We start from the raw sequence: 21176 nt of genomic DNA, 5'->3' as shown, positions 1-21176 counted from the left end.
TCGAACATAAGCTATTAGGTGCATAAACATATACTCTCAACTACTTGAGCTATAATCTCTTGTTTTTATTTTTTTGTTATACAAGCGATATTGAAGGGAGAAATCAAATCTAGAACGTCAATTATATAGATAAATACTCTTAATCACTTGAAGTACAACCATAATCTCCTTATTGTTCAGATATAATGCTCACCCAAACTTAATTTTTTAACACGTTAATATAATATTGAACATTTCTTATTATTTATAAAACTAAATAATCATGTCAAGGACTTCTGTATTGGATCATGTGCCTCAATTTCATTAATACCGTTAAGAAGCGGTACCAAATTTAAAAATATTTATTTATATGCGCGTGAATTTTTTAATTAAATTATATTTCTGTGATTTATTTTTTCAATTTGACAAAAGAATTGTACTGTTATCCTGGACAACCTTTGGCAAGTGATTCGCAAGACTCTAACAAAAACTTGAATTTTCCTAACATAGGAAAAGGACTAAAGAGAAGTCTGTCATTTGAATAGCCGTCTAGTTAGTCTTAATTATTGTCGTTTTTGTATGGAAATTACGAACATCTATTATCCGGAATTGAAATGACATTATTGGAGATTATTTATTTTTGTCAAAATTATAGGAATGACATTAATTAATTTACATATAGGTAAAGAAAGTTGGCATGTCATTCATTTGACGCCACATTATTGGCATCAATCAATCAAGAAAGCAAACAGATCTTCATTTCTTTTGGTAAGAAATGCATGATGATTTTTAGTTGTCAAAATCTGCTTTTAACCTTTTTGTTTTTGTTTTAAACTTTTCTTATAAAAAAGGTGATAGTATATTAAATTTACATATACATTATATGAATGCTATAACTCAAATTCATGATTTTTACTGAAAGAACAATTACTCCAAACCACTAAACTAATAAATCATCTGCGCTATAAGCCATTTTAAAAGCAGTAAATATATTCATTTTACCCAAAAAAAGAAGAGCAAATATATTGTAGAGAGATGACGTCAGGTGTTTCACACGGCAATAAGCGCCCTGCTTTTGACGTTGTGGGTCGCTGCCAAATTCCGTGTTAGTGTCGGCTGGGTCCCACGTGTCCTTCTCTAATCGCGGTCTACGCCCCTAAATTACCTCGAACAGCCCACCCAATTAGCATGTTGCCCCCCCTAAATTACCTGTTGAGCACCGCGATTTCGTGAATCAATTGGGTTTTATTTTTGGAAAATGCTAGGGAGACCAACTTTAGATACCAACTTGTGTACCAACTCTCTAATAGAGTGTGAGACCCATTGTATTGGTGGGCTCCACCTCTATTAGAGAGTTGGTACACAAGTTGGTATCTAAAGTTGGTCTCCCTAGCATCACCCTTTATTTTTTCTTAATCTTTTTACTTAATTTCTTCATTGGATCAATTTTGGTATACTTTTGGTGCCTGCCCTTCTTTTTCTGAATATTATATGAATGTAAACATTTTTATATTTATGGAAATTTTTTGCATGAGGAAGCGGATGCGTTTTATATGCCATGGATCTCGTAGATTAGATGGAAAAACAGATTGAAAAGCTTTTGTTGAGTCGCAATCTTTGACTGATCTTAATTCAGAAATAATATTAATACAAAAATATGACGTTTGTGGTGCACCTAAACCAAACGCACTAGCTCAAATCAAAATAACGAAATCCCGTTAACAGAAGGATAATATAATAATTCAAGATTTAAAATATATATTTAATTTTTAACATTAAATACTTATTGAAGAATTTTTTCATATAATTCAGATAAGTATAAAAATGCAATGTCAACATGCCGTTCCGTTCCAATCCATTCCGTCCCTCCAAAGATACTTCCGTTTTGTTCTCATTCACTATAAATCCGAAACAGATTCCATTCAGTGCCTTCATATTAAAAGTACTTTCCAATTAAGTTTATAATTGAAGTTTATATGGATTACCCACAAAGAAGGCAGAGAATGTAAAGCATTTATATCATTGACAATGGCAACTTGGTGAGGACCAGAGGTCCAATGGGACACAATATGAAAATGGAAAATGTGAGCAGCCCCCACAAAATAAAAAACAAAAAGCGTTAAAGGTAAACCGAATAAAATAAAGAAAAAGAAGAAGAAAAGCAGAAAGGACAAATAAAGAAAAGTGGTATAAATTATTAAGTAAGGGGAGCAAACAAACAGTCGTGGGTTTTATGGAACTGTGTTGGTTTGCTTAATGCACTCATATTTCAACAAGGAGAGAGAAGCAGAGTGAGGGAGCTGAGGCTTTGGCTTTAGCTTTGAGGCGCTAAGCAATCCTTTATTCATTTCACACCCGCCTTTTTCTTACCCCACCTCCCCACCCCCATGTGACTTCGGAGACTCCATTTTTGCCTTCTTATAAATCCCTTGCCACCAAGAATGTGACCAGATTAGAACACTGACACACAACTCACTCATTTCACCATTTTAATTATACTTCTTTTTCAAGATTTGGGTTTTGTACCTAAACCAAATCTTGGAAATGGGCTTGATTCGTATCTGGCTTCTGTCCTGAGATTTCTGTGAACAGAGAGTGGAAAGACTCTGCAAATGACGCGCTTGCTGGTTGCCACCTCTCTTTGCTTCTTCTTCTTCTTTCTGGTTTTGGGTTCTGGGAGCTGTGTTTCAGCTCTAACTCGAAATGGACTCCGACCCACCAGAGATACTCTCAAATTTAGTCTAGGTGCGTTTCTTAATTCGATTGTTTAAATGGGTTTTATCTTGTATGCTTCTTTGGTTGCTGAGGAGGAGGCTTTAGGAGGAGAAGAAATGGAAAATGAGATTTTTGGAGTCATTGTTGTTTTTGGGCTTCAAGACAACGTAGCAATACATAACCTTTATCCCAATTCATTGCCAGTTTTTCATTTCATCTTTATTCTTATTTTGATGAAAGATCGAATCTTTTTTCCACTATTACTCAGCAAACAAACAAGCCAAATGCTTTTCTGTTCCAAACCAATAACATTTCTTTTACTTTCAAAATTACTTTGAGAGTTTTCAAGTCTGAATGGCTCAGCAGCTGAAATTTTGCCGCTTTCTAACCTTATAACATTGCTTCTTGTTGTTTTTTCAGTGGATGAAAATCTAGGGTCGTGGAGAAATGGAATCTCAGAAGAGACTGCACAATCCCCAGGGCCTGCAAGCGATGCACCTCAAGGCACGCTTGTTTTGGCGGCTAAAAGGACCAACAGGCCAGATATTCTTAGCCGGTTTAAGCGTTATCGCGGAGGCTGGGACATTGCTAATCGGCACTACTGGGCAGTAAGTCTTGGTTCCTTCTTGTCATTTAATTCGTTGATTGTGATTTATGAAATGTGTGCATACTTGCAGTCAATCTAGCTTGAGTATTGGTTTAGGCTGTAGAATTTGATTGTTATAGCATAATTCGTGGCCCTTTTGTTAACTTATTGGATATGATATCATATAAAAATATGATGCTTGTTTGTTTGTGGTGAAAAGTGTGAAGATTTTAAATGATCAAGAAATAGTGAGATCTATCTTTCATTGGCTGAAATTATTATTATTATTATTTTCTGTGGTGAGAAACGGCATAACTTGGCGCAAGGAATTTGCTCGTTCCGAGCGAGGTTCGACGTATCTAACAGGAGGCAGACCACTATAAGTCAATTTTGTTATGTGATGATACATCAAAATTTCCCATAAAGCTTAATTTTTTCTCTGTACCTACTCGTTCTGTTCGGCCTCCTTGAACTGCTGTCAGAGAAATATTTAGTAATAATAATAATAGGAATTCTGATGCTCATATTATTACTTGTACATTAAGTTTCTCATGTATTCCTTAGTAATATGATCTCTTTTCTGCAGTCGGTTGGATTTACAGGTGCCGCTGGTTTCATTATTTCTGTCCTATGGTTTGTTGCTTTTGGCATGGTTCTTGTGGTTCATCATTGCTGTGGATGGAGAATAAACATTAAAGAGGAAGAATCACACCGCTCACAGAGGATATGCCTGATTCTGCTTCTAGTCTTCACATGTGCTGCTGCGTAATGCTCTGAACTTCATATGAATATATATGGATATTGTTCTAAACTAACTAATATTATTAGCTTTGGTGTTGAATTTATGTTTCTTTTGCCCATTTTCCTGCCCTTCTTCTCCGCATACAATTATTTTCGGTTCATATTTAGAGTTGCACACCCAAAAAAAAAAATCGTTCGGGAAATTCATCTTTTCGGCCTAAGATTGTATATAGTAACATTTTTTTTATTTCTTTTTGGTGTGGGGAAGTTTTCAACATATACTTAGTAAGGTCCACATGTGATGGTATTGGCCATCTGTTGTGCTAGGAAGGCAGTTTTGTTACCTTATGCATCTCTCAAGTGTCCCTTTTCTAACATGATATGCTATATCTTCTCAATCACACAGGATTGGATGTGTTCTTCTTTCTGTTGGGCAAGATGAATTTCATGACGAAGCGATGCGCACTCTAAATTATGTTGTAAACCAGTCCGACTACACTGTACAGACTCTGAGAAATGTCACAGAGTATCTGTCCCTTGCAAAGGCTATTAGTGTGGCCCAGATTTTCTTACCTTCTGATGTCATGGATGGTATTGACAAGCTGAATTTAGATCTGAACACTGCAGCAAATACACTGACAGAGAAGACAAGTGAAAATTCTGTTAAAGTAAAAAGAGTCTTCAGTGCTGTGTATGTCTTCTTAAACTTCCGTAGTACTATCTAATCAAGGGGTTATACTGAAACCCCGTGTTTTTAATGTACTAACAAGTTTAATGTTGCAGGCGTTCAGCTTTAATCACCGTGGCAGCAGTGATGCTTCTCCTAGCTGTGATTGGTCTTTGTATGTATCACCATAAACAATTTGATGAATGAAATCTATTATTTGGTCTTCTTGTATTTTGCACTTTTTGTCTCTTTGTAACTCATTAATGTATCTTGTTGCAGTTCTGTCCATCCTTGGGAACCAACATGCGATCCACATGTAGGTTGTCCTTGTATTTGTCAATTTTTTTACATTTGTATTAATTCTTCTACTCTTCACATTATGGAGGGGTTTCATATCTCCGTCTGACAAAGCCGTCATATTTTTCAGATTTATTGTTAGTGGATGGTTACTCGTAGCAATTACATTCATTCTTTCTGGAGTCTTTGTGATCCTTAACAAGTAAGAATATGTTATCTTCGATAGAAATGTTTATATTTATGTTCTTTTTACTTGATCCAGCAGGGATTATGCTAATGCCCTCACCTGAAATATTTTTCGTTTTTATCTTTTGTGTTTCAGTACTGTGTCTGACACCTGCATGGCCATGGAAGAGTGGGTAGAACATCCTCATGCTGAAACAGCACTTAGCAACATCCTTCCATGTGTTGACCAGAGAACCACAAATAAGACACTTAGCCAGAGTAAACAAGTTATCAACGACATTGTAAATGTTGTCAACCAGTTCATCTATACATATGCCAATACGTATCCATCCCATGCCGATCCTTATTATTACAATCAGTCCGGGCCTCTGATGCCACCTCTCTGTTACCCATATGATTCTCAGTTGAGAGATAGTCAGTGTGGGGATCAAGAGGTGTCTATTTCAAATGCGTCTTTGGTAAGAATCATTGACTTTGACTATTTTAGTCATTTGGATAATTTGGTTTCTTTATATATGTTGCTGGAAGCTGCTTGATTTGCGTAACATGCATTGAGGGGATGAAAATACAACATCCTGAAATTACGAGATAAGGCAGTATGTATGATGGCTTGCTTAAACAAATATTTGGTTCGTTGGAATTCTTCAGGTTTGGCAGAACTATACATGTGAAGTCTCGGTATCTGGGATGTGCACCACAGTTGGAAGGATAAGCCCAGACATCTACACTCAGCTGGTTGCAGCAGTTAATGAGAGCTATGCACTTCAGCACTATACTCCACCCTTATTGAGCCTCCAGGATTGTAATTTTGTTCGAGACACATTTCGAACAATCACGTCAAGTTATTGCCCTCCATTGGACCATTATCTGAAAATTGTGAATGCAGGGTTGGCCCTGATATCAGTTGGAGTCTTGCTCTGTCTTGTTCTCTGGGTACTCTATGCAAACCGCCCCGGAAGAAGGGAGCTAGTGTTTGTGAAACTATCCTTACCGATAAAAGGCAGGAGAAAAAAGAGCAGTTCCAACAATAATACCAATAATAGCAGCAGCATTGATGTATCGTCATCAAATGAAGTCTAGGTCTTAAGAGTAGAAAACAGTTATACAACTAGGATTTACTATTGTCATTATCTTTTAGAGTGAATATTAAAAAGAAAAATCGAGTGGGGCGAAGCTCCATTCCGAGTTGGGGGCTAATACCCCGTTCTTGTACTGTATCGGGTTTCTTATGTATAGTTAAAGGAATCTAAATATTGTTGATGTTTGTAATGCCTTTGGTTCTGAGAAGTATTTTGAGGAAGTATTTTGATCCAGTTTAGTGCTTGAAACCAATGCTGCTCACATCCCTTGATTATTATGCAGTGATCAAAGAAGACGATCATTATGCTTTAATTATGGCTAAAATTGATCCCACTTATGCTGAAATGGTGCCTGCTTGGACAAGACAATGTCTGGATTAGAAGTTTATGGTTGCGGTGTTTGGTTAGTGCCTGAGACTTATCTGTCAAGATGTTTTGCAAAATTAAAGAAGCTCTGAGAAAGAAATGCTGTCTGAAGTAGTTTTGGGTCCATAAACAGTTGAAATCATGAGACATATTGCATCACAAGGATGACTTTTTGGCCCAAAAGAAATGACGCAAAATGATGCTTTAGCACTTCACTTGGCTTCCAGATTACAGAAAGTCATTCCATTTAGTAAAAGATACAACAAAGACCCGTCTGATCCAAGCAACTTAGGGCTTATCCAGTGGCGTGAGCAGAGCAGACAACTAATGCGTCCAAGATTCAAAATACACAAAGCTTTAATTTTTAAATCCAGAACAAGCACACTACAGAACAAGTACTCTTCTTCTTTGTAAAATTCTGAAGGCTTTAATTCTTCACTGAATGCCTATCTCTAAATTTCTGAATCACAATCAGATACACAGGAAAAGAGACGGCCTATCCACAAAATCAAACTTCAAAAAGAACCAACTTTCCATCTTATTACAAGAAAAGCTATTGACAAAAGAAAATTCTTCAGAAAACAGACACTTGTTTGTAAGAAACAACACTTTCTGAAGATCTTCATCTTCACCAGAGCAAATTGTCAAAGTCTCTTAAAACTCAGTATTATCAAAAGGCACCTCATCGTTGGTTCCACTCTCAGGTGAAGACTCATCTGCAACTTCTGGCATCTCTAGCATTACAAGACTCTCGCGGAGACCATGAACAACCAAGGAGTCGCTGTAGTACATGTTCGCAAAGAAAACCGGAACTCCATTAAGCAACAACACGTCACCAGACCTGGAGATGGTGATAGTAAACCCCTCCATATACGTCGGCAAAACAGTCCCTTCGTTGAAACGCACCAAATCGCTCCACAAAAGCCGGCAGGGAACGACATGTCGGAGAAAGATGGAAGGGTATTGCAGAGGGTTCTCAATTGCTTGGTCAAGAGGAGCAAAGACAGTCATCGAATTCGGGTTCTTGAACCCCACAAGCTGTAAATCAAGAAACGAGGCCATGACATTGTACCCATTTGACCTCAGAACCGCACTCGCTCCTTCAAACCAAGAAGCACCCGGAAACCCAATTGTGGTTGTAACGTTCGCTGACGATGACGATGTCGAAGACTCACATACAGGATCTGGAACGGGGCTCCGAATTGGGATGGGAAGCTGAAAATTGGCGTCGAAAAATTTATCAACTCCGAAAATGATCAAAAACCCATCATCGTAAAGGGGCGCTGCGGATGTAATCTTGACGTTGTTGAGTGAAATTGGGGCGCCGGAGGACGGTGTGGTGACGATGAGAGAGTGCCCAGATAGCAAAGTTGGGATCTTGGTGCCGGCGGGGAGGGCTTTGAGGGTCTGGAGGGGCAGAGGGAGAGGGCAGAAGTGGATTTGGAGCAGAGAGAGGGAGGGCTGACCCGATCGGGTGAAGGCGGTGTCTGGTGGAGCGAAGATGGTGAGAGAAGGGGACTGTGGGACGAGGGACTGAGAGACGAGCTCGAGAGTCAGAGCCATAGAGACGAAGCCTGAATCCGAGAGGATTTCGGCGGCGTCGAGGACGGCTTGGTTGGGGAGGGAAGAGGAGAGAGAGAGGAGTGAAAGGAGGATGAGGGAGACGAGCAGCAGTGCGGCCATTGATAGATGGTATGGAGAGCTTCAAGAATAAAAGGAGGTCTTTTTCTTTGAGTGAGTGATTCTGTTGGTTGCAGAGTGCGAGTGAGAGAGTGAAAGAGGCACTGGATGTAAATTTAGAGAGGGCTGGGTTTCGTTTTAGCGGGAAATAGTAGACAGGTGGCGGTACGTGGTTTGTTGATGTTCAGGTGTTCGTTACAACGAGTCGGTTAGGCGGTTGGATTTGAAACGACGAGAAGGACCGTCGTTTGTAGAAATAGAATTACAGTTTTACACACTCGTTTTCATCTAGTTGATTCTGGAAGATAAATTAACATCCATCCCAAGATAAAATCCAAGTAATTAAATTGAAAAGCTTACATGGCTTCCATGAATCATGATCACCAATTAAAATATAAGAAAGTGAAAAATCAGCTCACCTACTCAACTCCATTATAGAAGAACATGCACCAATTGTATATTAGACGTACGTCAATTTTCTACAAAAATAAATTAAGAACTAATTACTTCCACTAGTCAAAATCAATCCACATAATCATTGCTAATTTTATAAGCATGCTCTTGTAGTCGTACGTCCTGCAAATCCTAAACATGTTTGTTGATCAACCACACCTTACCTGCTTAAACTATACCTAGAAAAAGATAAAAGTATGAGGTAATATTAGAGTATTCGTCTTAAGTTCGTATTAATTTTGGTTTAGGTCACGAAAAAGAGAAAAAAGATTTGATTTGGTGATGCAACAGTTCAGGACTTACATGTGGGTGGCCCACATCCAACTTATGGACAAAACCCATATGTTAAATTAGCAATCAATAATCAACATAAAGTTGGGATAAACCATCTGGCTAGTATGCATGAAGATGTGTCGTTTGGAAGTGATTTTTGATAGACTATAATCGTTTATGGAGAGAAGTATCTTCTATGTAGTTATTTATATAATCACTTTTAGTGATTTTAAGTGATTTTAGAGTGAAGCATAAATCACTTAAAAGTAATTATTTAAAGAAATAATTCTTCACAAAAGTAATTATTGACCTCTCTAAAATCACTCCCAAACTTTTATATATGTATATATTTAACTAATCACTTTTGAGGTTGCATGTTTAGAGTTTCTCCTACCTCCTACCTCCATGCATCATGCATGGAAAAGGGAAAGATAATGAGAACCATATTAGTTATTTTAAAAAATGGGATCATTTCATACTTAATTTGATCAATCAAAGAGATTATGAAATTAATTTGATCATTGTCAACCAAACACGACAACTATGGGAACTTACTAGAGCTCCTCCCAAGAGGGTCAACCAAACACGTGGCAAACAAATAAAGCTTCTCAAAGAGCCAACGTTTGCTCAATAAGTCAAATGTCTTCAAATTCGGAGATCAACGTCAAAAGCCAGGAAGGTAGCTAGAAATAATCTTTGACTTTCTTTGCCTACATGATCTCTTCCCCACTCATTTTATTGTGAAAATAATCGGTCACACAAAATTAATATGACTTCATATTTGTTCCAAGTTTTCGCATGATTTAGGTTTAATGCAATCTTAATCACGGTTAAGACTTACTTAATTAAGGGTTGAGATGGGTTAATTTCATTAAACTCGTATTGTGGGTTTGTGACCTCATGTCATGAGCAGCAAAAAATAATGATGGTGTGCTGCCAGAGAGACGGGAAAATGAAATTCCCGTGGAAGTTAAGTTGAGGCATCTAAACGAAAATAACGGTAAAGTAAAAGGAATCGTGGAAGTCGCAGAGGCTTGAGCTTCCCGTTAGAATCTCTCTCTCTCTCTAAGCTAACAATTAATCCATATAAATAGAAGAGACGAACATAAACATATTGCAGAGAGAGAGACCAACATAAACATATTGCAGAGAGAGAGAGAGAGAGAGAGAGAGAGATGTGTTTATTTTATGCCACAAACTTAGAACATACATGTAATTAACTGTATTTAGATGAAATTGTGGCTTGTGAATTGAGTTCCCACAAACAAGTCACTCAATCCCTTTGCTTAATTCCAAAACAGAGAGATTTCTCAGAGAGACAAACAGAGCTTTCTTCTCAGCTTCAAGAATATAATAACCTCTTCTTGTAAGTCTCTTCTCCATTTCCTTTTCTCATATTCTTCCTTCTTTTCTTGATGCATGCTTTGCTTTCAACCCTTTTAGGCCTTGGTTTGAAAAAAGGTATCTTTTTTTTGGCTTCAGAGAGAGCAGTCTCTTTTCATCTTTCCCTCTCTGTTTCCTTTTCTGGGTACTTTCTTCTTCTTGCTTTTCTATGTCATGGCATGTTTCCTTGTGAGTTTTTTTTCCTGTTGCTGTGTGATGATTGAGATTTCTGTAGTTATGTGTTGGAAGTTCCTTTAAAGCCTCTTTAATTTGTCGTTTCATAAAGGAACCTCCACTTTCCTAAATGATCCATTTTGACTGAGTTTTTAATATTTCCATGCAACCTTGTGTGCTTGTGTTGATTTCCATTCCATGCCTTTTCTTCTCAGTTTTCCCTTCCTCTATCAAAGGGTAATCCACTTTCCTAAATCACCCATTTATTTTTCAGGTCTCTAGTTTTTCATGTTTTCAACAATTGAGTGGTGAGAGTTGTTGAATTATATTTCCTATATTCAAATATGTAGCTCAACAATTTGTTGTGTATTAACTACAACAGGTTATTGTTTTCCAGGGGGTTTCTATCAAACACTGTGAACTCCTTTGGTTGTAGAGATTTTGAGGATGGGGGAACACTTTGTATTGTTGGTGGATCGATTAATCACCGAATCCACGTTAGAAGCTGCAATTGAGAGCAGGAACCGGTCGATGCAAGCCACATCCTCAGCAATCGACAAAGCGAAAATTGATGGCTGTTGCCAGAAAATAATAGATGTTAAGGATATATCACCCTTAACTGGGAAGCTAGTAGAATGCAGAATATGCCAAGACGAGGATCAAGATTCAAACATGGAGACACCCTGCTCTTGCTGTGGCAGCTTAAAGGTTAGTTTTCAAATGTTTATGGCTGTTTGTACATCTAATTTTGGTTCTAAGCTTGATGACTTTTAGAAATTAGAAAAACAATTTTTAAAAAAATTAATGACTTTGCTGTGTTTCATGGCCTAAAAATGAAAATTTGGTTCTTGATGTTGCAGTATGCGCACCGCAGATGTGTACAGAGGTGGTGCAATGAGAAAGGTGACACAGTGTGTGAGATATGCCACCAGGTGGGTTCATTAATCTGGTTTTCTAATTCCATTTTCCTTCCAAATTAGTAATTTTATTTGACCATCTGGAAAAATAACCTTGCATCAGACTTATTAGCCTTCACTGACATTACGTTCTTTTAACTTTCAGCAATTCAAACCTGGTTATACAGCTCCTCCTCCACTGTTTCAATTCGGGCGTATACCTATGAACTTCAGGTAAATAAATTATATAATAATCTCTGTGCAGTAGGGCTCATAAGCAGCTTTCTTTGTGATTAAATTTCTGGTTTTACCAAACCTTGTTTCAAAAATCTATAATGACAGGGGAAACTGGGAGATTTCGCAAAGGGACAGCCCGCGCATTATAGCAATGGTTTCGACTGACCGTGCTTTCCTGAATACTAATCCTGACTACGATGAGTATTCAGCTTCTACTGCAAGAAATGTGTTATGCTGTCGTTCACTCGCTTTCATCGTAATCTCTCTCTCTCACTCCCCCTCAGAAATTCTAAATGTTCTTGTCTTGGAGATCATATCTGAACAAATTTATTAAGGTTGTTCGTTTCTTGTGTGCAGTTCATGGTCCTGCTGATTCTACGGCATACGCTTCCTCTCATAATCAATGGAAACAAAGAATACTCTTTCCCACTCGTTATGGTAAACCTTTTCATGGCTTAGTTTCTACTCTGTAATTCTTCTCATCAAGACCTTATCAGTAAGGTGAAGCTGCAACATCTGAATCTTGTGTGTTTGTGTGTAGTTGTTGCTTTTACGAACTCTTGGGATTGTGCTGCCAATATATGTAATTGTGAGGGCAGTAACTGCTATTCAGCGCCGCCGAGGCCATCAAGTAAGTATGCATGTTTCCTTAATCCCTTCCTAAATAAGTATGTGTTTAATGATCATATTGATTCTCATCTGATCTTTTAAGTCTGATGCTGAGCTAATTCATCTCTCTCACTCTCTGCATATGTTAAATAGGAACTTTCCACTTCCTCTGATGAAGAAACAGAACCTTCAATCCTTCAGCCTGAGCTTGAGCCCCAACCCCATGTCATTCGCGTTCACTAAATTCAACAATGGAAGTTTGGTCTCATCAGCTCTTTGTTGGTATAGTGGAAACTCTTGTAAAATTGTGAGTTTCCATATTGTGGGCGTGTCTCGTCATCGTATGTACAGTTAGGGAAGTATCCTACAGTATATATACATACATAGAGAAATTATACTGAGAAAAATACCCAGTCAAGCAACCAGAGCTGACACAAATGTATGCCAAAATGTAGATAATACTACTCAATCCTCAATTAAGTCCCAAACTACGAGCATTCAGTATATAAAAGGTTGATAATTGCATCATTTAATGAGTCGATATGCCTAAACCGGCTACGATGTGAGTTGCTTACTTCAATTGTAATTTTAAACTACTCTAATTGCTTACTTCAATTGTAATTTTAAACTACTCTAATGGGGGCACAGGTTTGAATTCGCGAGTAAAGGGCGGGCACATTGCCTTGACCAACTGTCTAACCCACGTAAACTTACTTTACGTCCATTATTTTCAAATGAATCCATTTCTCACATCTAGAAAAGAGAAAATTAAACTTCAGTATACGTTTCTATTATTTCAGCATAAATTGACTGATGAAAAGAGAGATCCATCTTATGTGTTATGCATTCATGGAATTTCTGCTCATAATTTCGCATACTTTTAATCTTGTTCGTAACACTTCCGTTTGAATGGAGAGAGTCTCACTACGATACAGTTTAGTATACGTTTGGTGCACACATTCAAAAAGAGCTTTTGCAACAAATCATTGGCACGAAGTAACACTCATATGCGTACATTTCATCTTCATCATTTAGAAATTCGAGTATGTTGGATATAAAAGGAATTGAAGAGCAATAATGTATAGTCTATCAAGACAATGGTTTCCCCAATCTTTTGACTAGATCCATGCAGAAAACAGATAAAAACAAAGCCGCATAGGATCTAGAACGATCTCTTCCAAAATTTTAAGATTGTATAAATCTGTACAGTCCTCATTATATGTAGAAAGAAGAAAAGCTATCAAATAGAGTACAGATGAGGACCTCGGCAGGCCATCTTGTACAAGTCGGTATCTGCTTTCCTACTAGGAGCCTGACTTCCGTCTGCTGCGCACCTTATTGTCTGTGCGCAGGTTTGCCCTTGCAACAAAACTAGCTCCAGCTTCTCCTTGGCCTGAAATTTGGTGGAAGAAAAACAAATAAGAAAATCGAAAAACCTCCAGACAATCTCTCACTCTCCCTTTTTCTTTGATTTTTCTTTTTTTACCCTTTCTCCCACTGAGTTCTGGTTCTTTTATCCCTTTTTGAAAGAGTTTATCAAATGTTCTTTAAAGAGCGAAGGTGGTGGAAATACTTCCGACTCTTTTGCTGCGAACGCCAGTAGCAAGCAAGCGCTCCGAATGCACAACTAGCAACAGCAACAGCCAATGCAGCCCCCAGAGGCACCACAATCGCATTTGTTGAGGGCACCAAATCTTCAAGAACCCTGTTTGTCCCGTCATTCCCATTAATACCCTTGTCTTTGTAAAGAGAAACAAGCGTTTTCCCATAATATTCTTTCAGAAATTTGAACACCTCATCCTGGTCCCATTCAATTCCGTCATTTTTCTGGCTACGAGAGAGGTAACAAGATGGGCAGAACTGCCTAAGAGGCCAAATCATTTTTGGGAATTTGGGATCAGCAGTTCCTAAAGAGGCTTCCTCTTTAATCAATCTCTCATTGACTTTATTGTGAGCACTCCACAGCCAAAGGGCAAAGTCGCGGGACTTGTTGAAAGGAGTAGAAACACTGAAATTTAAGTTATTGAGTTAGATAAAAGAAATTTTAAACTTTAAAAATGCATTATTTCCAGTTGACGTTACCTTGAACACATATCGTAAAAATGTCGGCGACATTCTTCACAGATGAAGAAGTTATGCACAAAATCACATATTGTGGTGAACGCAAAATTGCTCTCTCCATCCTCAATTCTAACTGAAAGTGAATGTAGAAGAACCCATAATCCGCAGCTGCACCCAAAAAATAAAGGAGGGAAAAAGAAAAACAACTCAAATGCATGTCACCAACCGAATTCTGAAATGATGCTTTTGTAATATACATGTTATTGGAACGACATTAGTTTAACAAATATTTAATGAATTAACTTTAAAAGGTCAAGTATGTTTCCTGGATCATATTCACGGTCTCACAACCTAATAGTCAGATGCACAAACTGACCATAAAAAATTAAAAAATTCTAATATATTTAGGGGCATACAAAAGAACAACCTAGATATAACCACTTAACAGCTTTTTGGTAATATTGGTAATGAACCATTACCTAAAGCCCCTGGTATCATTTTTGCTGCCACGGCAAAACATCTGTGAAGAATACCCAAAGAAAGCAAAGAAAATAAGTAATCTATTCCATATCCATAAAAATAAGAACAGAATTATGAAAAAAAGAAAAAGAAAAAGAGAAAAGGAAACTATGGATAAGAAGTTACAAGAAACAAAGATTGAGAAGACAGGGTATTATTATTAACTGATCTTTTCCTGTCAAATACAGCATTTTTATGTACCTACCCAATATCCTCGAGGAACATCTCTACCACAAATCTGAAAATTCCCCAGAGCAGCCTGTGCATCTTGGTCTTCCTGTCTGTCAGCTGACCACATATCTAGTGGGCACAAGTCATCAAAATTCACTAGTACCTCTGCACTTCCCTTTCGGCACCTAATACAATTATCTAGAGTGAAATAATGAAACAAAAAATATTACAAAGGTAAAGAGGAATGAAATAATTGGACTTTTTTACCTCCTAGAAGGATGATGAGCCACCAAAAGTTGAAGAAATTTCACTAATGAAGCCCGTGTATTTGATTTGATCATCTGGAAGAACATGCATACACAAGAATAGTGAAATCTGTAAATAATAAAGTGGACAAATGACCAAAAAAATAAACAACAAATCCTCACCAGATGGGTGGAAAGAGGGGGAAAAAAGGTATACCTTGTGTCCTAAGATTATTTCAAAAGCAGTTGATGTTGCTTCCTCAACGTCATAGACAGCCCGAGCAATCTTTCACAAGTCATGCATTGCAAAAGTTAATATTTTGAATTAAAGAAATCTACTGTAATTGTTAGAACTTAGAAGTAAGACAACTTTATAGCAATGCTAACCTGCCCAGGGTCCGACACATTTGACGAAAGATGCTCATTTTCAAATTTCTGATCATCCAAGGCGAATGAGCTGAAACCTTAAGGAGTGTTAGAAACGTGAAGCTCAAATGGACACTACAACTAATGAATTGAAATGCATGGCAAATTCAATGAAGTCGCACTGATTCTAATGAAGTGCTAAATATCGAGGACGATTTCTTTGGATAAAATATGCATTACTAAACAAGAATTTCGGTCAAATTGATAATGGATGTAAATACATCATACCTGCCTGTTTGCTTGTTGATCCAACTAAGCAATCGATCAGCTGTGCGGCCATCATCAATGACACGTATATCACTTTTGGTTTGTGTAGGTTCCCAACCGGCAGATGCAAATTTAGATGGAGGTCCCCAAAAGAGCATAGGATAATGACCCACAGAAAAGTTATCACAGAGTTTGGTATTTATCTGTACTGCCAAACAAGTTAAAAAGGTAGGGTCTAAGGACCAAGCAATGTATCTTGATAATTTAATAACCAAACAGAAAAGAAGTAATATGCGAATTCAAAAGAGATGGCAAAATACCAGTCTCAAACATCAGAATAATTACACAAATGCAGACTAGAAAGTTAAATATGAATGAAGCTTTAGGTCATGCTATGGAAGATGAGCTATCTCTTTTAATGGTGTATTCACATTACTAGATGCTCTCTAAAGAACCTATTTATTTCTTTACTTCAACCTGGAACTCTTACAGATCATTCTATGAGCAAATAATTGCAATCCTATCCTCCCCAACCGCCCTACAGAAAGGCAACCCCAGCCTTCACTAAACACTGCTCAGAAAATAGGCCATCTTTTACAGCAAAAGAAATCAAGTAACCACACCACATGGGGAGAAGAACGTTGGAAAAGAAAACTTAAGAGACACAACACATGAGATATAAACCTTTGAGGCACAGTCCACCCTTGTCATTAATATGATCCCTGGATGCACAGCATCAGGCCCATTGAAAAGCCTCGCAACCTTTTCATATTGGGGCTGCAAATTGAAGTATAAACAATAAGACAAACAACATCCATCAGAAATTGTTAAACACAAAGGTGGGGTATTTTATAGCATACCTTATAGTTTCTGCAAGCCGGACACCTGTGAGGTCAAATAACAACAAAAGGATTAAACTTCTCATAACAACAGCTATAATAAGCGAGTAAAAAATAAAAATTTAGTGAAAAGAATAAGTGTCTAGTCTCTAATAGATCTAATCTCCAGTAACAGTGAAAAAATGAACACTTCAAACCAAAGAGAAAATCGAGCGTGGAAACGAATGGTTTATTGAAAATTCAGAATAGCTGACCAGTGAGCGAAGAATTCGACTACGGCAAAGGAGGCAGGGGTGTCTCTGAGGACTTCATCGAAATTCGTGGCATTCAATTCGACGGCGTAGTCGTGAACATCAGCGTTGTCTGTATTGACGGCACGGAGGATCGAGCGCGATCCCCACGAGGAAGAAGAAGCGGAGAGTGTGAAGGTCAACGAAAAGAGGCTCAGAATCAGAAGCCAAAGTGCACGAGACATGAGAAATTGGATCGACTATTAGCAGCCAAAAATGAAGAAATCAAAATAAAAACCGTTTAGAAAAAAAGAGCAAGGCTTTTGCGAGAGTTATGAGTTTTCTAGAAGAGATCTGCGGAGTGAGAAAGCGAGATTGTGTCTGTGTTAAAAAATTAGCTGAGGAGGAGGAGGAGGAGGTTCAAGGTTTAGTCATGTGCTGTGGTGGGCACTGGAAATGGGTGCGCTTTACGTATTCTTTGCTATTGCTACCACAGCTACGGGGCTCAGCGAATGCAAGTGCTCACGAGGGTTTTACTCAATTTTCAAGTTTTTGGATCATCCTGTTTCTTCCATTCCATGTTAGGTTGATTTTTAAGATTTTATTATTATTAAAAGAATTTTTTATTATTTATTTGGTAAAGATTATAAAAGAAATTTAAGGTGGCATAAATTAATATACGTTTTTTTTTTTATATTTCTTTATCAGCGAAGAGGTTAACCATATTTTGTCTTTTTATTCAGTCATTACGACCATTTCATTTCCTTTATTTGATACAAATGAGAATGAGAGTCGAACTTTGGTATTGGCCGAAATATTAAATACTAGATCAATCTTAATGAAAATTTATTTTCTAATTATATTTCAATATTATATTATCATATTTTACTTGTTACATTTTCTAACAAAGTTGGTGATGGTGTTAGTTCGTCGGAAGCCAACCTATTTGGAAGTTCCTATAAAAAATTTAAAAAAAACCTATTTGGAAGCTTTTGCTCCAATCAAAACAATAAGAACCAAAAAAAATGAAGTCCTTGGAGCTTGGAAAGGTTTAATTTGTAACATATAGGCCTTTTGGGTCCCAATAAAATTTGTAACATGGACGGTCAAGGCCATTGCCCTAGTTGACGAGATGGCCAAATGGGCCGGGCCTTCTTTTGTGGTCAATATCCGAACGATAAACACGTGGCCCTTGTCCAATAATTGACCCACACGTTGATATTGTGGTAGGCTTGACTTTGAGAGCTCTCTTTCACATTTGGGAATATTCGAATTTTGGGGCTGTCTGAAACCTCTGGATCCCGTTCTGACCCAACCCTAAATCGGCCAATTTGGATCCTTCCCCTAATTCTGGTAATTTCCTCTAAGGTGCTTCCGGTTCGTCATTTTGCTCCTCTTAATCTACTTTTTTTTTTGCTTATTTGTGGTATTTATAGCTTTATCCAATTCTCAGTAAATGCTTGCTTGTAGTTTCTGTGCTTAAGTATGCTTTTTTTTTTCCTTGTTGTTTTCATTTTCGTATTTGGATGTCTGCTTGTATGTGCTGTGAGTTCTTCGTATGTGATTGATGTATTTGTTTATTTTACAGGATCTCCAATTTTCTGTAATCATAGGGTGCCTTCGACATTCACTGAGTATGAAGTTCTTGGAATACACCCCGTTGGAACGGTAGATTTACTGTAACCCCCGCTTAATTTAGACCCATTTATTCTCTGCGTTTTTGTGAATATAATAACGTTTTGGGCTTTACGTTTGCAGATTAAATGATTTCTTTAGTCATTTGAATCTCGGAGGGCGAACCATTAATGGTTGTCTTGAAGCTTACTCTTGTAAGTACAAAATTATTCGGTTTCTTTTTTTCTTTTTCTGAAAATGTGTTTGTGGATTGTTGCAGAAGGATTTAGTTTCTGTTATGTTTTAATTACTAGGTAAACACACGGGATCGGATAAGAAATTGTCTCTCAGTTTGGAGAATGAGGTAAGATCAGGTTACATATAACAATTAATATGTTTTATTTTTCCTTTATTATCATTCTGTATACATTTGTTATTTTGTGTTTCCTTTCCTCTCAGTTTTTGCTCCAAATACAGAGACATGGATAATATGTATATGTATCATCTGTATGTTTGTGTATATCATTACGTGATCCTTGTTTTCTGCACATCTGTTTCTAAACAACAACCGAAGGTTTTCTTGTAAGACATCTTGATCTTGATTATTTTTATGTTTAAATATCAGATTCTTGATTATCTTGGGAAATCTTCGGACACTGACTCTTCCTCACCTGCTGAATTCCTGCTGACCAGATCCAGGTGACCAATGTTAACTAGATAGATCTGGAAAGTTGCAGGTTGTTTCTCATGGGTGTTTAATTTTTAATACTTTATGTTCATTCCAGCCGGAAGACATTGATTTACCTGGTTTTGACACTCTATCACTTGTATCCGGACTATGACTTCAGGTATCCCTGTATCTTGTACTGTATTAAACATCTTGTGTTTCATGGAGGCCTGAACAAGAGGATTATGGGTAATGCCACTGTCAGCTTATTGGGCGACGTGGCAACCCACTTTATAATCCTCTTCTGTTTGCATTGGGAGTGTTGTCAAGAGGTTTGACAGACAGTTTGAACTGTCGCTCTACATGGAGCTGAGAGTTCAAGTCTCTCCATTTCCCAAGTCTCAAATGTTGAACATTTATGTGGTGGATTTTGTTTTTGATTCTGCACCTTATCACTATGGATCGTATTGAACTCTGATGCATTTATGTGGATTTAAAAAAATAGTATCTTTGTATTGTGGTATTGCCTACATCTTTGCGGTTTTCCAGTGCAGTAAATGCTCACCAGTTCTTCACAGAGGAAAGCTGGGACAGTTTTAAGCAAATGTTCGATACCTATATGTTTGAAGCATCAAAGGTATTGCTGTGCTAACAATTGTGCTTACTTTGTTGTGTTAGTAATGAATGATAGAATACCATGTCACCTACTTGCATTTTCTCTTTTTGCACAAATGTAACTTTGTCTGACAGATGTGTCGATTGGTTCCTACTTGATAATAATTTGTGTTGATACTCTTTGATACCTTGACTTGTTTCGGACATTTCATGAATGCACAGTATTTCATTGTTTGTTGCATTAACTGAAGAGTTGGTTTCTAATTTCTCTCACTTTCGGTTCTATTGGTGACTAGATGCCGAGTCTTGTGCATTGTCATTTGTCATGACATTTAGTTTTTATAGAATACTGAAGGCTTTGTTATGCCGAAGACTTTGTTGATCATTTTCTCTGGTTTCTTGGGACCATTGAATTCAGGAATGGACAGAGACCAATGAGGGCAGTTCCTTGCTGGAAGCTTTGTACAAGGCTTTGGATGAGGTAAGCATATTTTCAAAAGAAGTTGGAATGCAAACTGTTCCAGGAGGCAATTGTCTGATGCATTGTACTGCAGGTCGTTAGATTAGCAGAATGTGAAGTTTACAGTTACATTCCCGACTCTGACGCTGATCCGTTTCTTGAGAGAGGAGCTGTGTGAGTTATCCTTTTGGTTGCTTGAGAAATTTACACATGCTGCACAGATCATGATGTTGATGTATCATCATCACTCTAACCTCTTACTCGTGTATGTTTCGTTGACATCGTTTCGTTTGTTTCCTTCAGATGGTCATTCAACTTCTTTTTCTATAATAGAAAACTTAAACGTGTTGTGAGTTTCCGTCTCAGTTGTGAAAGGTGGGTCAGTCATATTAAAATTTAACGGTCACAGTCATATTAAAATTTAACAATGTTCCTAAAAATTACCAATTGGCTAACGGATTTTATGTTTTATTCTTCGTTTTTGGCAGTAACTTGGTGGCTGATGGGCTGTGCTATGAGGAAGATGGAGAAATTTTTGATGGCATGGACATTTGAGCGCAATCTGCTGCTGGTCCGTTGGTTAATATGTCAAAGATACTTGACAACCTTTATGTAGTTATGTAAAAGCTCTAGGGCCCATACTCGGAGGCGTGAGAATTAGGTTTAGCTGTTTCTCGCCAACATGGATGTTGTAACTTGTATCGTATGTGCGTTAGACTAACGCTATATGTAAATCTGTGTCAAATTCAATAAATTGAATGTCAGGCTTGCGTGTACAATGCATATCAGACAACTCGTGCA

General features: G+C 37.6%; 5 protein-coding genes across 13 annotated transcripts; 3 read left to right on the top strand and 2 right to left on the bottom strand.

Moving 5' to 3' along the window:
* On the top strand, positions 2201-6499 carry LOC18793001. The gene is made up of 9 exons (XM_007221746.2): positions 2201-2724; positions 3115-3302; positions 3867-4045; positions 4428-4712; positions 4805-4863; positions 4968-5004; positions 5116-5187; positions 5308-5629; positions 5820-6499. Exons 1-9 carry the CDS (start codon positions 2592-2594, stop codon positions 6249-6251), a joined length of 1707 nt encoding a protein of 568 aa, XP_007221808.1. The 5' UTR covers positions 2201-2591; the 3' UTR covers positions 6252-6499.
* On the bottom strand, positions 6838-8601 carry LOC18789348 (putative fasciclin-like arabinogalactan protein 20). The gene has a single exon (XM_007226592.2). It carries the CDS (start codon positions 8297-8299, stop codon positions 7271-7273), a length of 1029 nt encoding a protein of 342 aa, XP_007226654.1. The 5' UTR covers positions 8300-8601; the 3' UTR covers positions 6838-7270.
* Positions 9988-12849, top strand: LOC18792122. 4 transcript variants are annotated; one of them, XM_020559956.1, is made up of 9 exons: positions 9988-10388; positions 10854-10887; positions 10977-11287; positions 11440-11511; positions 11642-11709; positions 11818-11968; positions 12070-12150; positions 12254-12343; positions 12475-12849. In XM_020559956.1, exons 3-9 carry the CDS (start codon positions 11027-11029, stop codon positions 12562-12564), a joined length of 813 nt encoding a protein of 270 aa, XP_020415545.1. In that variant the 5' UTR covers positions 9988-10388; positions 10854-10887; positions 10977-11026; the 3' UTR covers positions 12565-12849. The 4 variants fall into 4 exon arrangements, with proteins under 4 accessions (XP_020415545.1, XP_007222878.1, XP_020415459.1 ...); XM_007222816.2 differs by lacking the exon at positions 10854-10887 and having other exon boundaries at positions 10962-11287; XM_020559870.1 differs by lacking the exon at positions 10854-10887 and having other exon boundaries at positions 9989-10388.
* LOC18792157 (sulfhydryl oxidase 2) lies at positions 13325-17611 on the bottom strand. 3 transcript variants are annotated; one of them, XR_002270749.1, is made up of 12 exons: positions 17044-17611; positions 16811-16835; positions 16635-16727; positions 15972-16153; positions 15705-15774; positions 15535-15603; positions 15340-15413; positions 15107-15257; positions 14862-14902; positions 14404-14550; positions 13808-14329; positions 13325-13714 (listed from the first exon to the last, which is right to left on the bottom strand). XR_002270749.1 is itself a non-coding variant. In XM_020559814.1 (12 exons), the coding sequence occupies exons 1-12, from the start codon at positions 17262-17264 to the stop codon at positions 13693-13695; spliced, it is 1530 nt and encodes a 509-aa protein (XP_020415403.1). In that variant the 5' UTR covers positions 17265-17609; the 3' UTR covers positions 13325-13692. The 3 variants fall into 3 exon arrangements, 2 of the variants coding, with proteins under 2 accessions (XP_020415403.1, XP_007225749.1); XM_020559814.1 differs by having other exon boundaries at positions 13895-14329; positions 17044-17609; XM_007225687.2 differs by having other exon boundaries at positions 13325-14329.
* LOC18792264 (repressor of RNA polymerase III transcription MAF1 homolog) lies at positions 18249-21163 on the top strand. 4 transcript variants are annotated; one of them, XM_007225725.2, is made up of 11 exons: positions 18249-18372; positions 18608-18687; positions 18778-18848; positions 18948-18997; positions 19259-19332; positions 19419-19481; positions 19850-19937; positions 20334-20396; positions 20470-20549; positions 20679-20750; positions 20864-21163. In XM_007225725.2, the coding sequence occupies exons 2-11, from the start codon at positions 18656-18658 to the stop codon at positions 20928-20930; spliced, it is 660 nt and encodes a 219-aa protein (XP_007225787.1). In that variant the 5' UTR covers positions 18249-18372; positions 18608-18655; the 3' UTR covers positions 20931-21163. The 4 variants fall into 4 exon arrangements, with proteins under 4 accessions (XP_007225787.1, XP_020415708.1, XP_020415679.1 ...); XM_020560119.1 differs by having other exon boundaries at positions 18272-18387; positions 20864-21162; XM_020560090.1 differs by having other exon boundaries at positions 18273-18396; positions 20864-21162.

This window comes from Prunus persica, chromosome G1 (assembly GCF_000346465.2).
Source record: "Prunus persica cultivar Lovell chromosome G1, Prunus_persica_NCBIv2, whole genome shotgun sequence".
In the NCBI taxonomy this organism is placed as follows: Eukaryota; Viridiplantae; Streptophyta; class Magnoliopsida; order Rosales; family Rosaceae; genus Prunus; species Prunus persica.
The sequence above is the reverse complement of the archived record's forward strand: the minus strand, read 5'-3'. Positions and strand labels throughout refer to the sequence as shown.

Excerpts from the sequence above, each read along its gene's own strand:
- LOC18793001 (XM_007221746.2), top strand. The coding sequence starts at position 2,592 with ATGACGCGCTTGCTGGTTGCCACCTCTCTTTGCTTCTTCTTCTTCTTT. Across the intron at positions 2,725-3,114 it reads TACTCTCAAATTTAGTCTAG|TGGATGAAAATCTAGGGTCG; the intron begins GTGCGTTTCTTA and ends TTGTTTTTTCAG. Across the intron at positions 5,005-5,115 it reads AACCAACATGCGATCCACAT|ATTTATTGTTAGTGGATGGT; the intron begins GTAGGTTGTCCT and ends CATATTTTTCAG.
- LOC18789348 (XM_007226592.2), bottom strand. The coding sequence starts at position 8,299 with ATGGCCGCACTGCTGCTCGTCTCCCTCATCCTCCTTTCACTCCTCTCT.
- LOC18792122 (XM_007222816.2), top strand. The coding sequence starts at position 11,027 with ATGGGGGAACACTTTGTATTGTTGGTGGATCGATTAATCACCGAATCC. Across the intron at positions 11,710-11,817 it reads CGTATACCTATGAACTTCAG|GGGAAACTGGGAGATTTCGC; the intron begins GTAAATAAATTA and ends CTATAATGACAG. Across the intron at positions 12,151-12,253 it reads ACTCTTTCCCACTCGTTATG|TTGTTGCTTTTACGAACTCT; the intron begins GTAAACCTTTTC and ends GTTTGTGTGTAG.
- LOC18792157 (XM_007225687.2), bottom strand. The coding sequence starts at position 17,264 with ATGTCTCGTGCACTTTGGCTTCTGATTCTGAGCCTCTTTTCGTTGACC. Across the intron at positions 15,604-15,704 it reads ATGTGTCGGACCCTGGGCAG|ATTGCTCGGGCTGTCTATGA; the intron begins GTTAGCATTGCT and ends GACTTGTGAAAG. Across the intron at positions 14,551-14,861 it reads AATGATACCAGGGGCTTTAG|CTGCGGATTATGGGTTCTTC; the intron begins GTAATGGTTCAT and ends TTTTGGGTGCAG.
- LOC18792264 (XM_007225725.2), top strand. The coding sequence starts at position 18,656 with ATGAAGTTCTTGGAATACACCCCGTTGGAACG. Across the intron at positions 19,333-19,418 it reads TTCCTGCTGACCAGATCCAG|CCGGAAGACATTGATTTACC; the intron begins GTGACCAATGTT and ends TGTTCATTCCAG. Across the intron at positions 20,550-20,678 it reads TTTCTTGAGAGAGGAGCTGT|ATGGTCATTCAACTTCTTTT; the intron begins GTGAGTTATCCT and ends TGTTTCCTTCAG.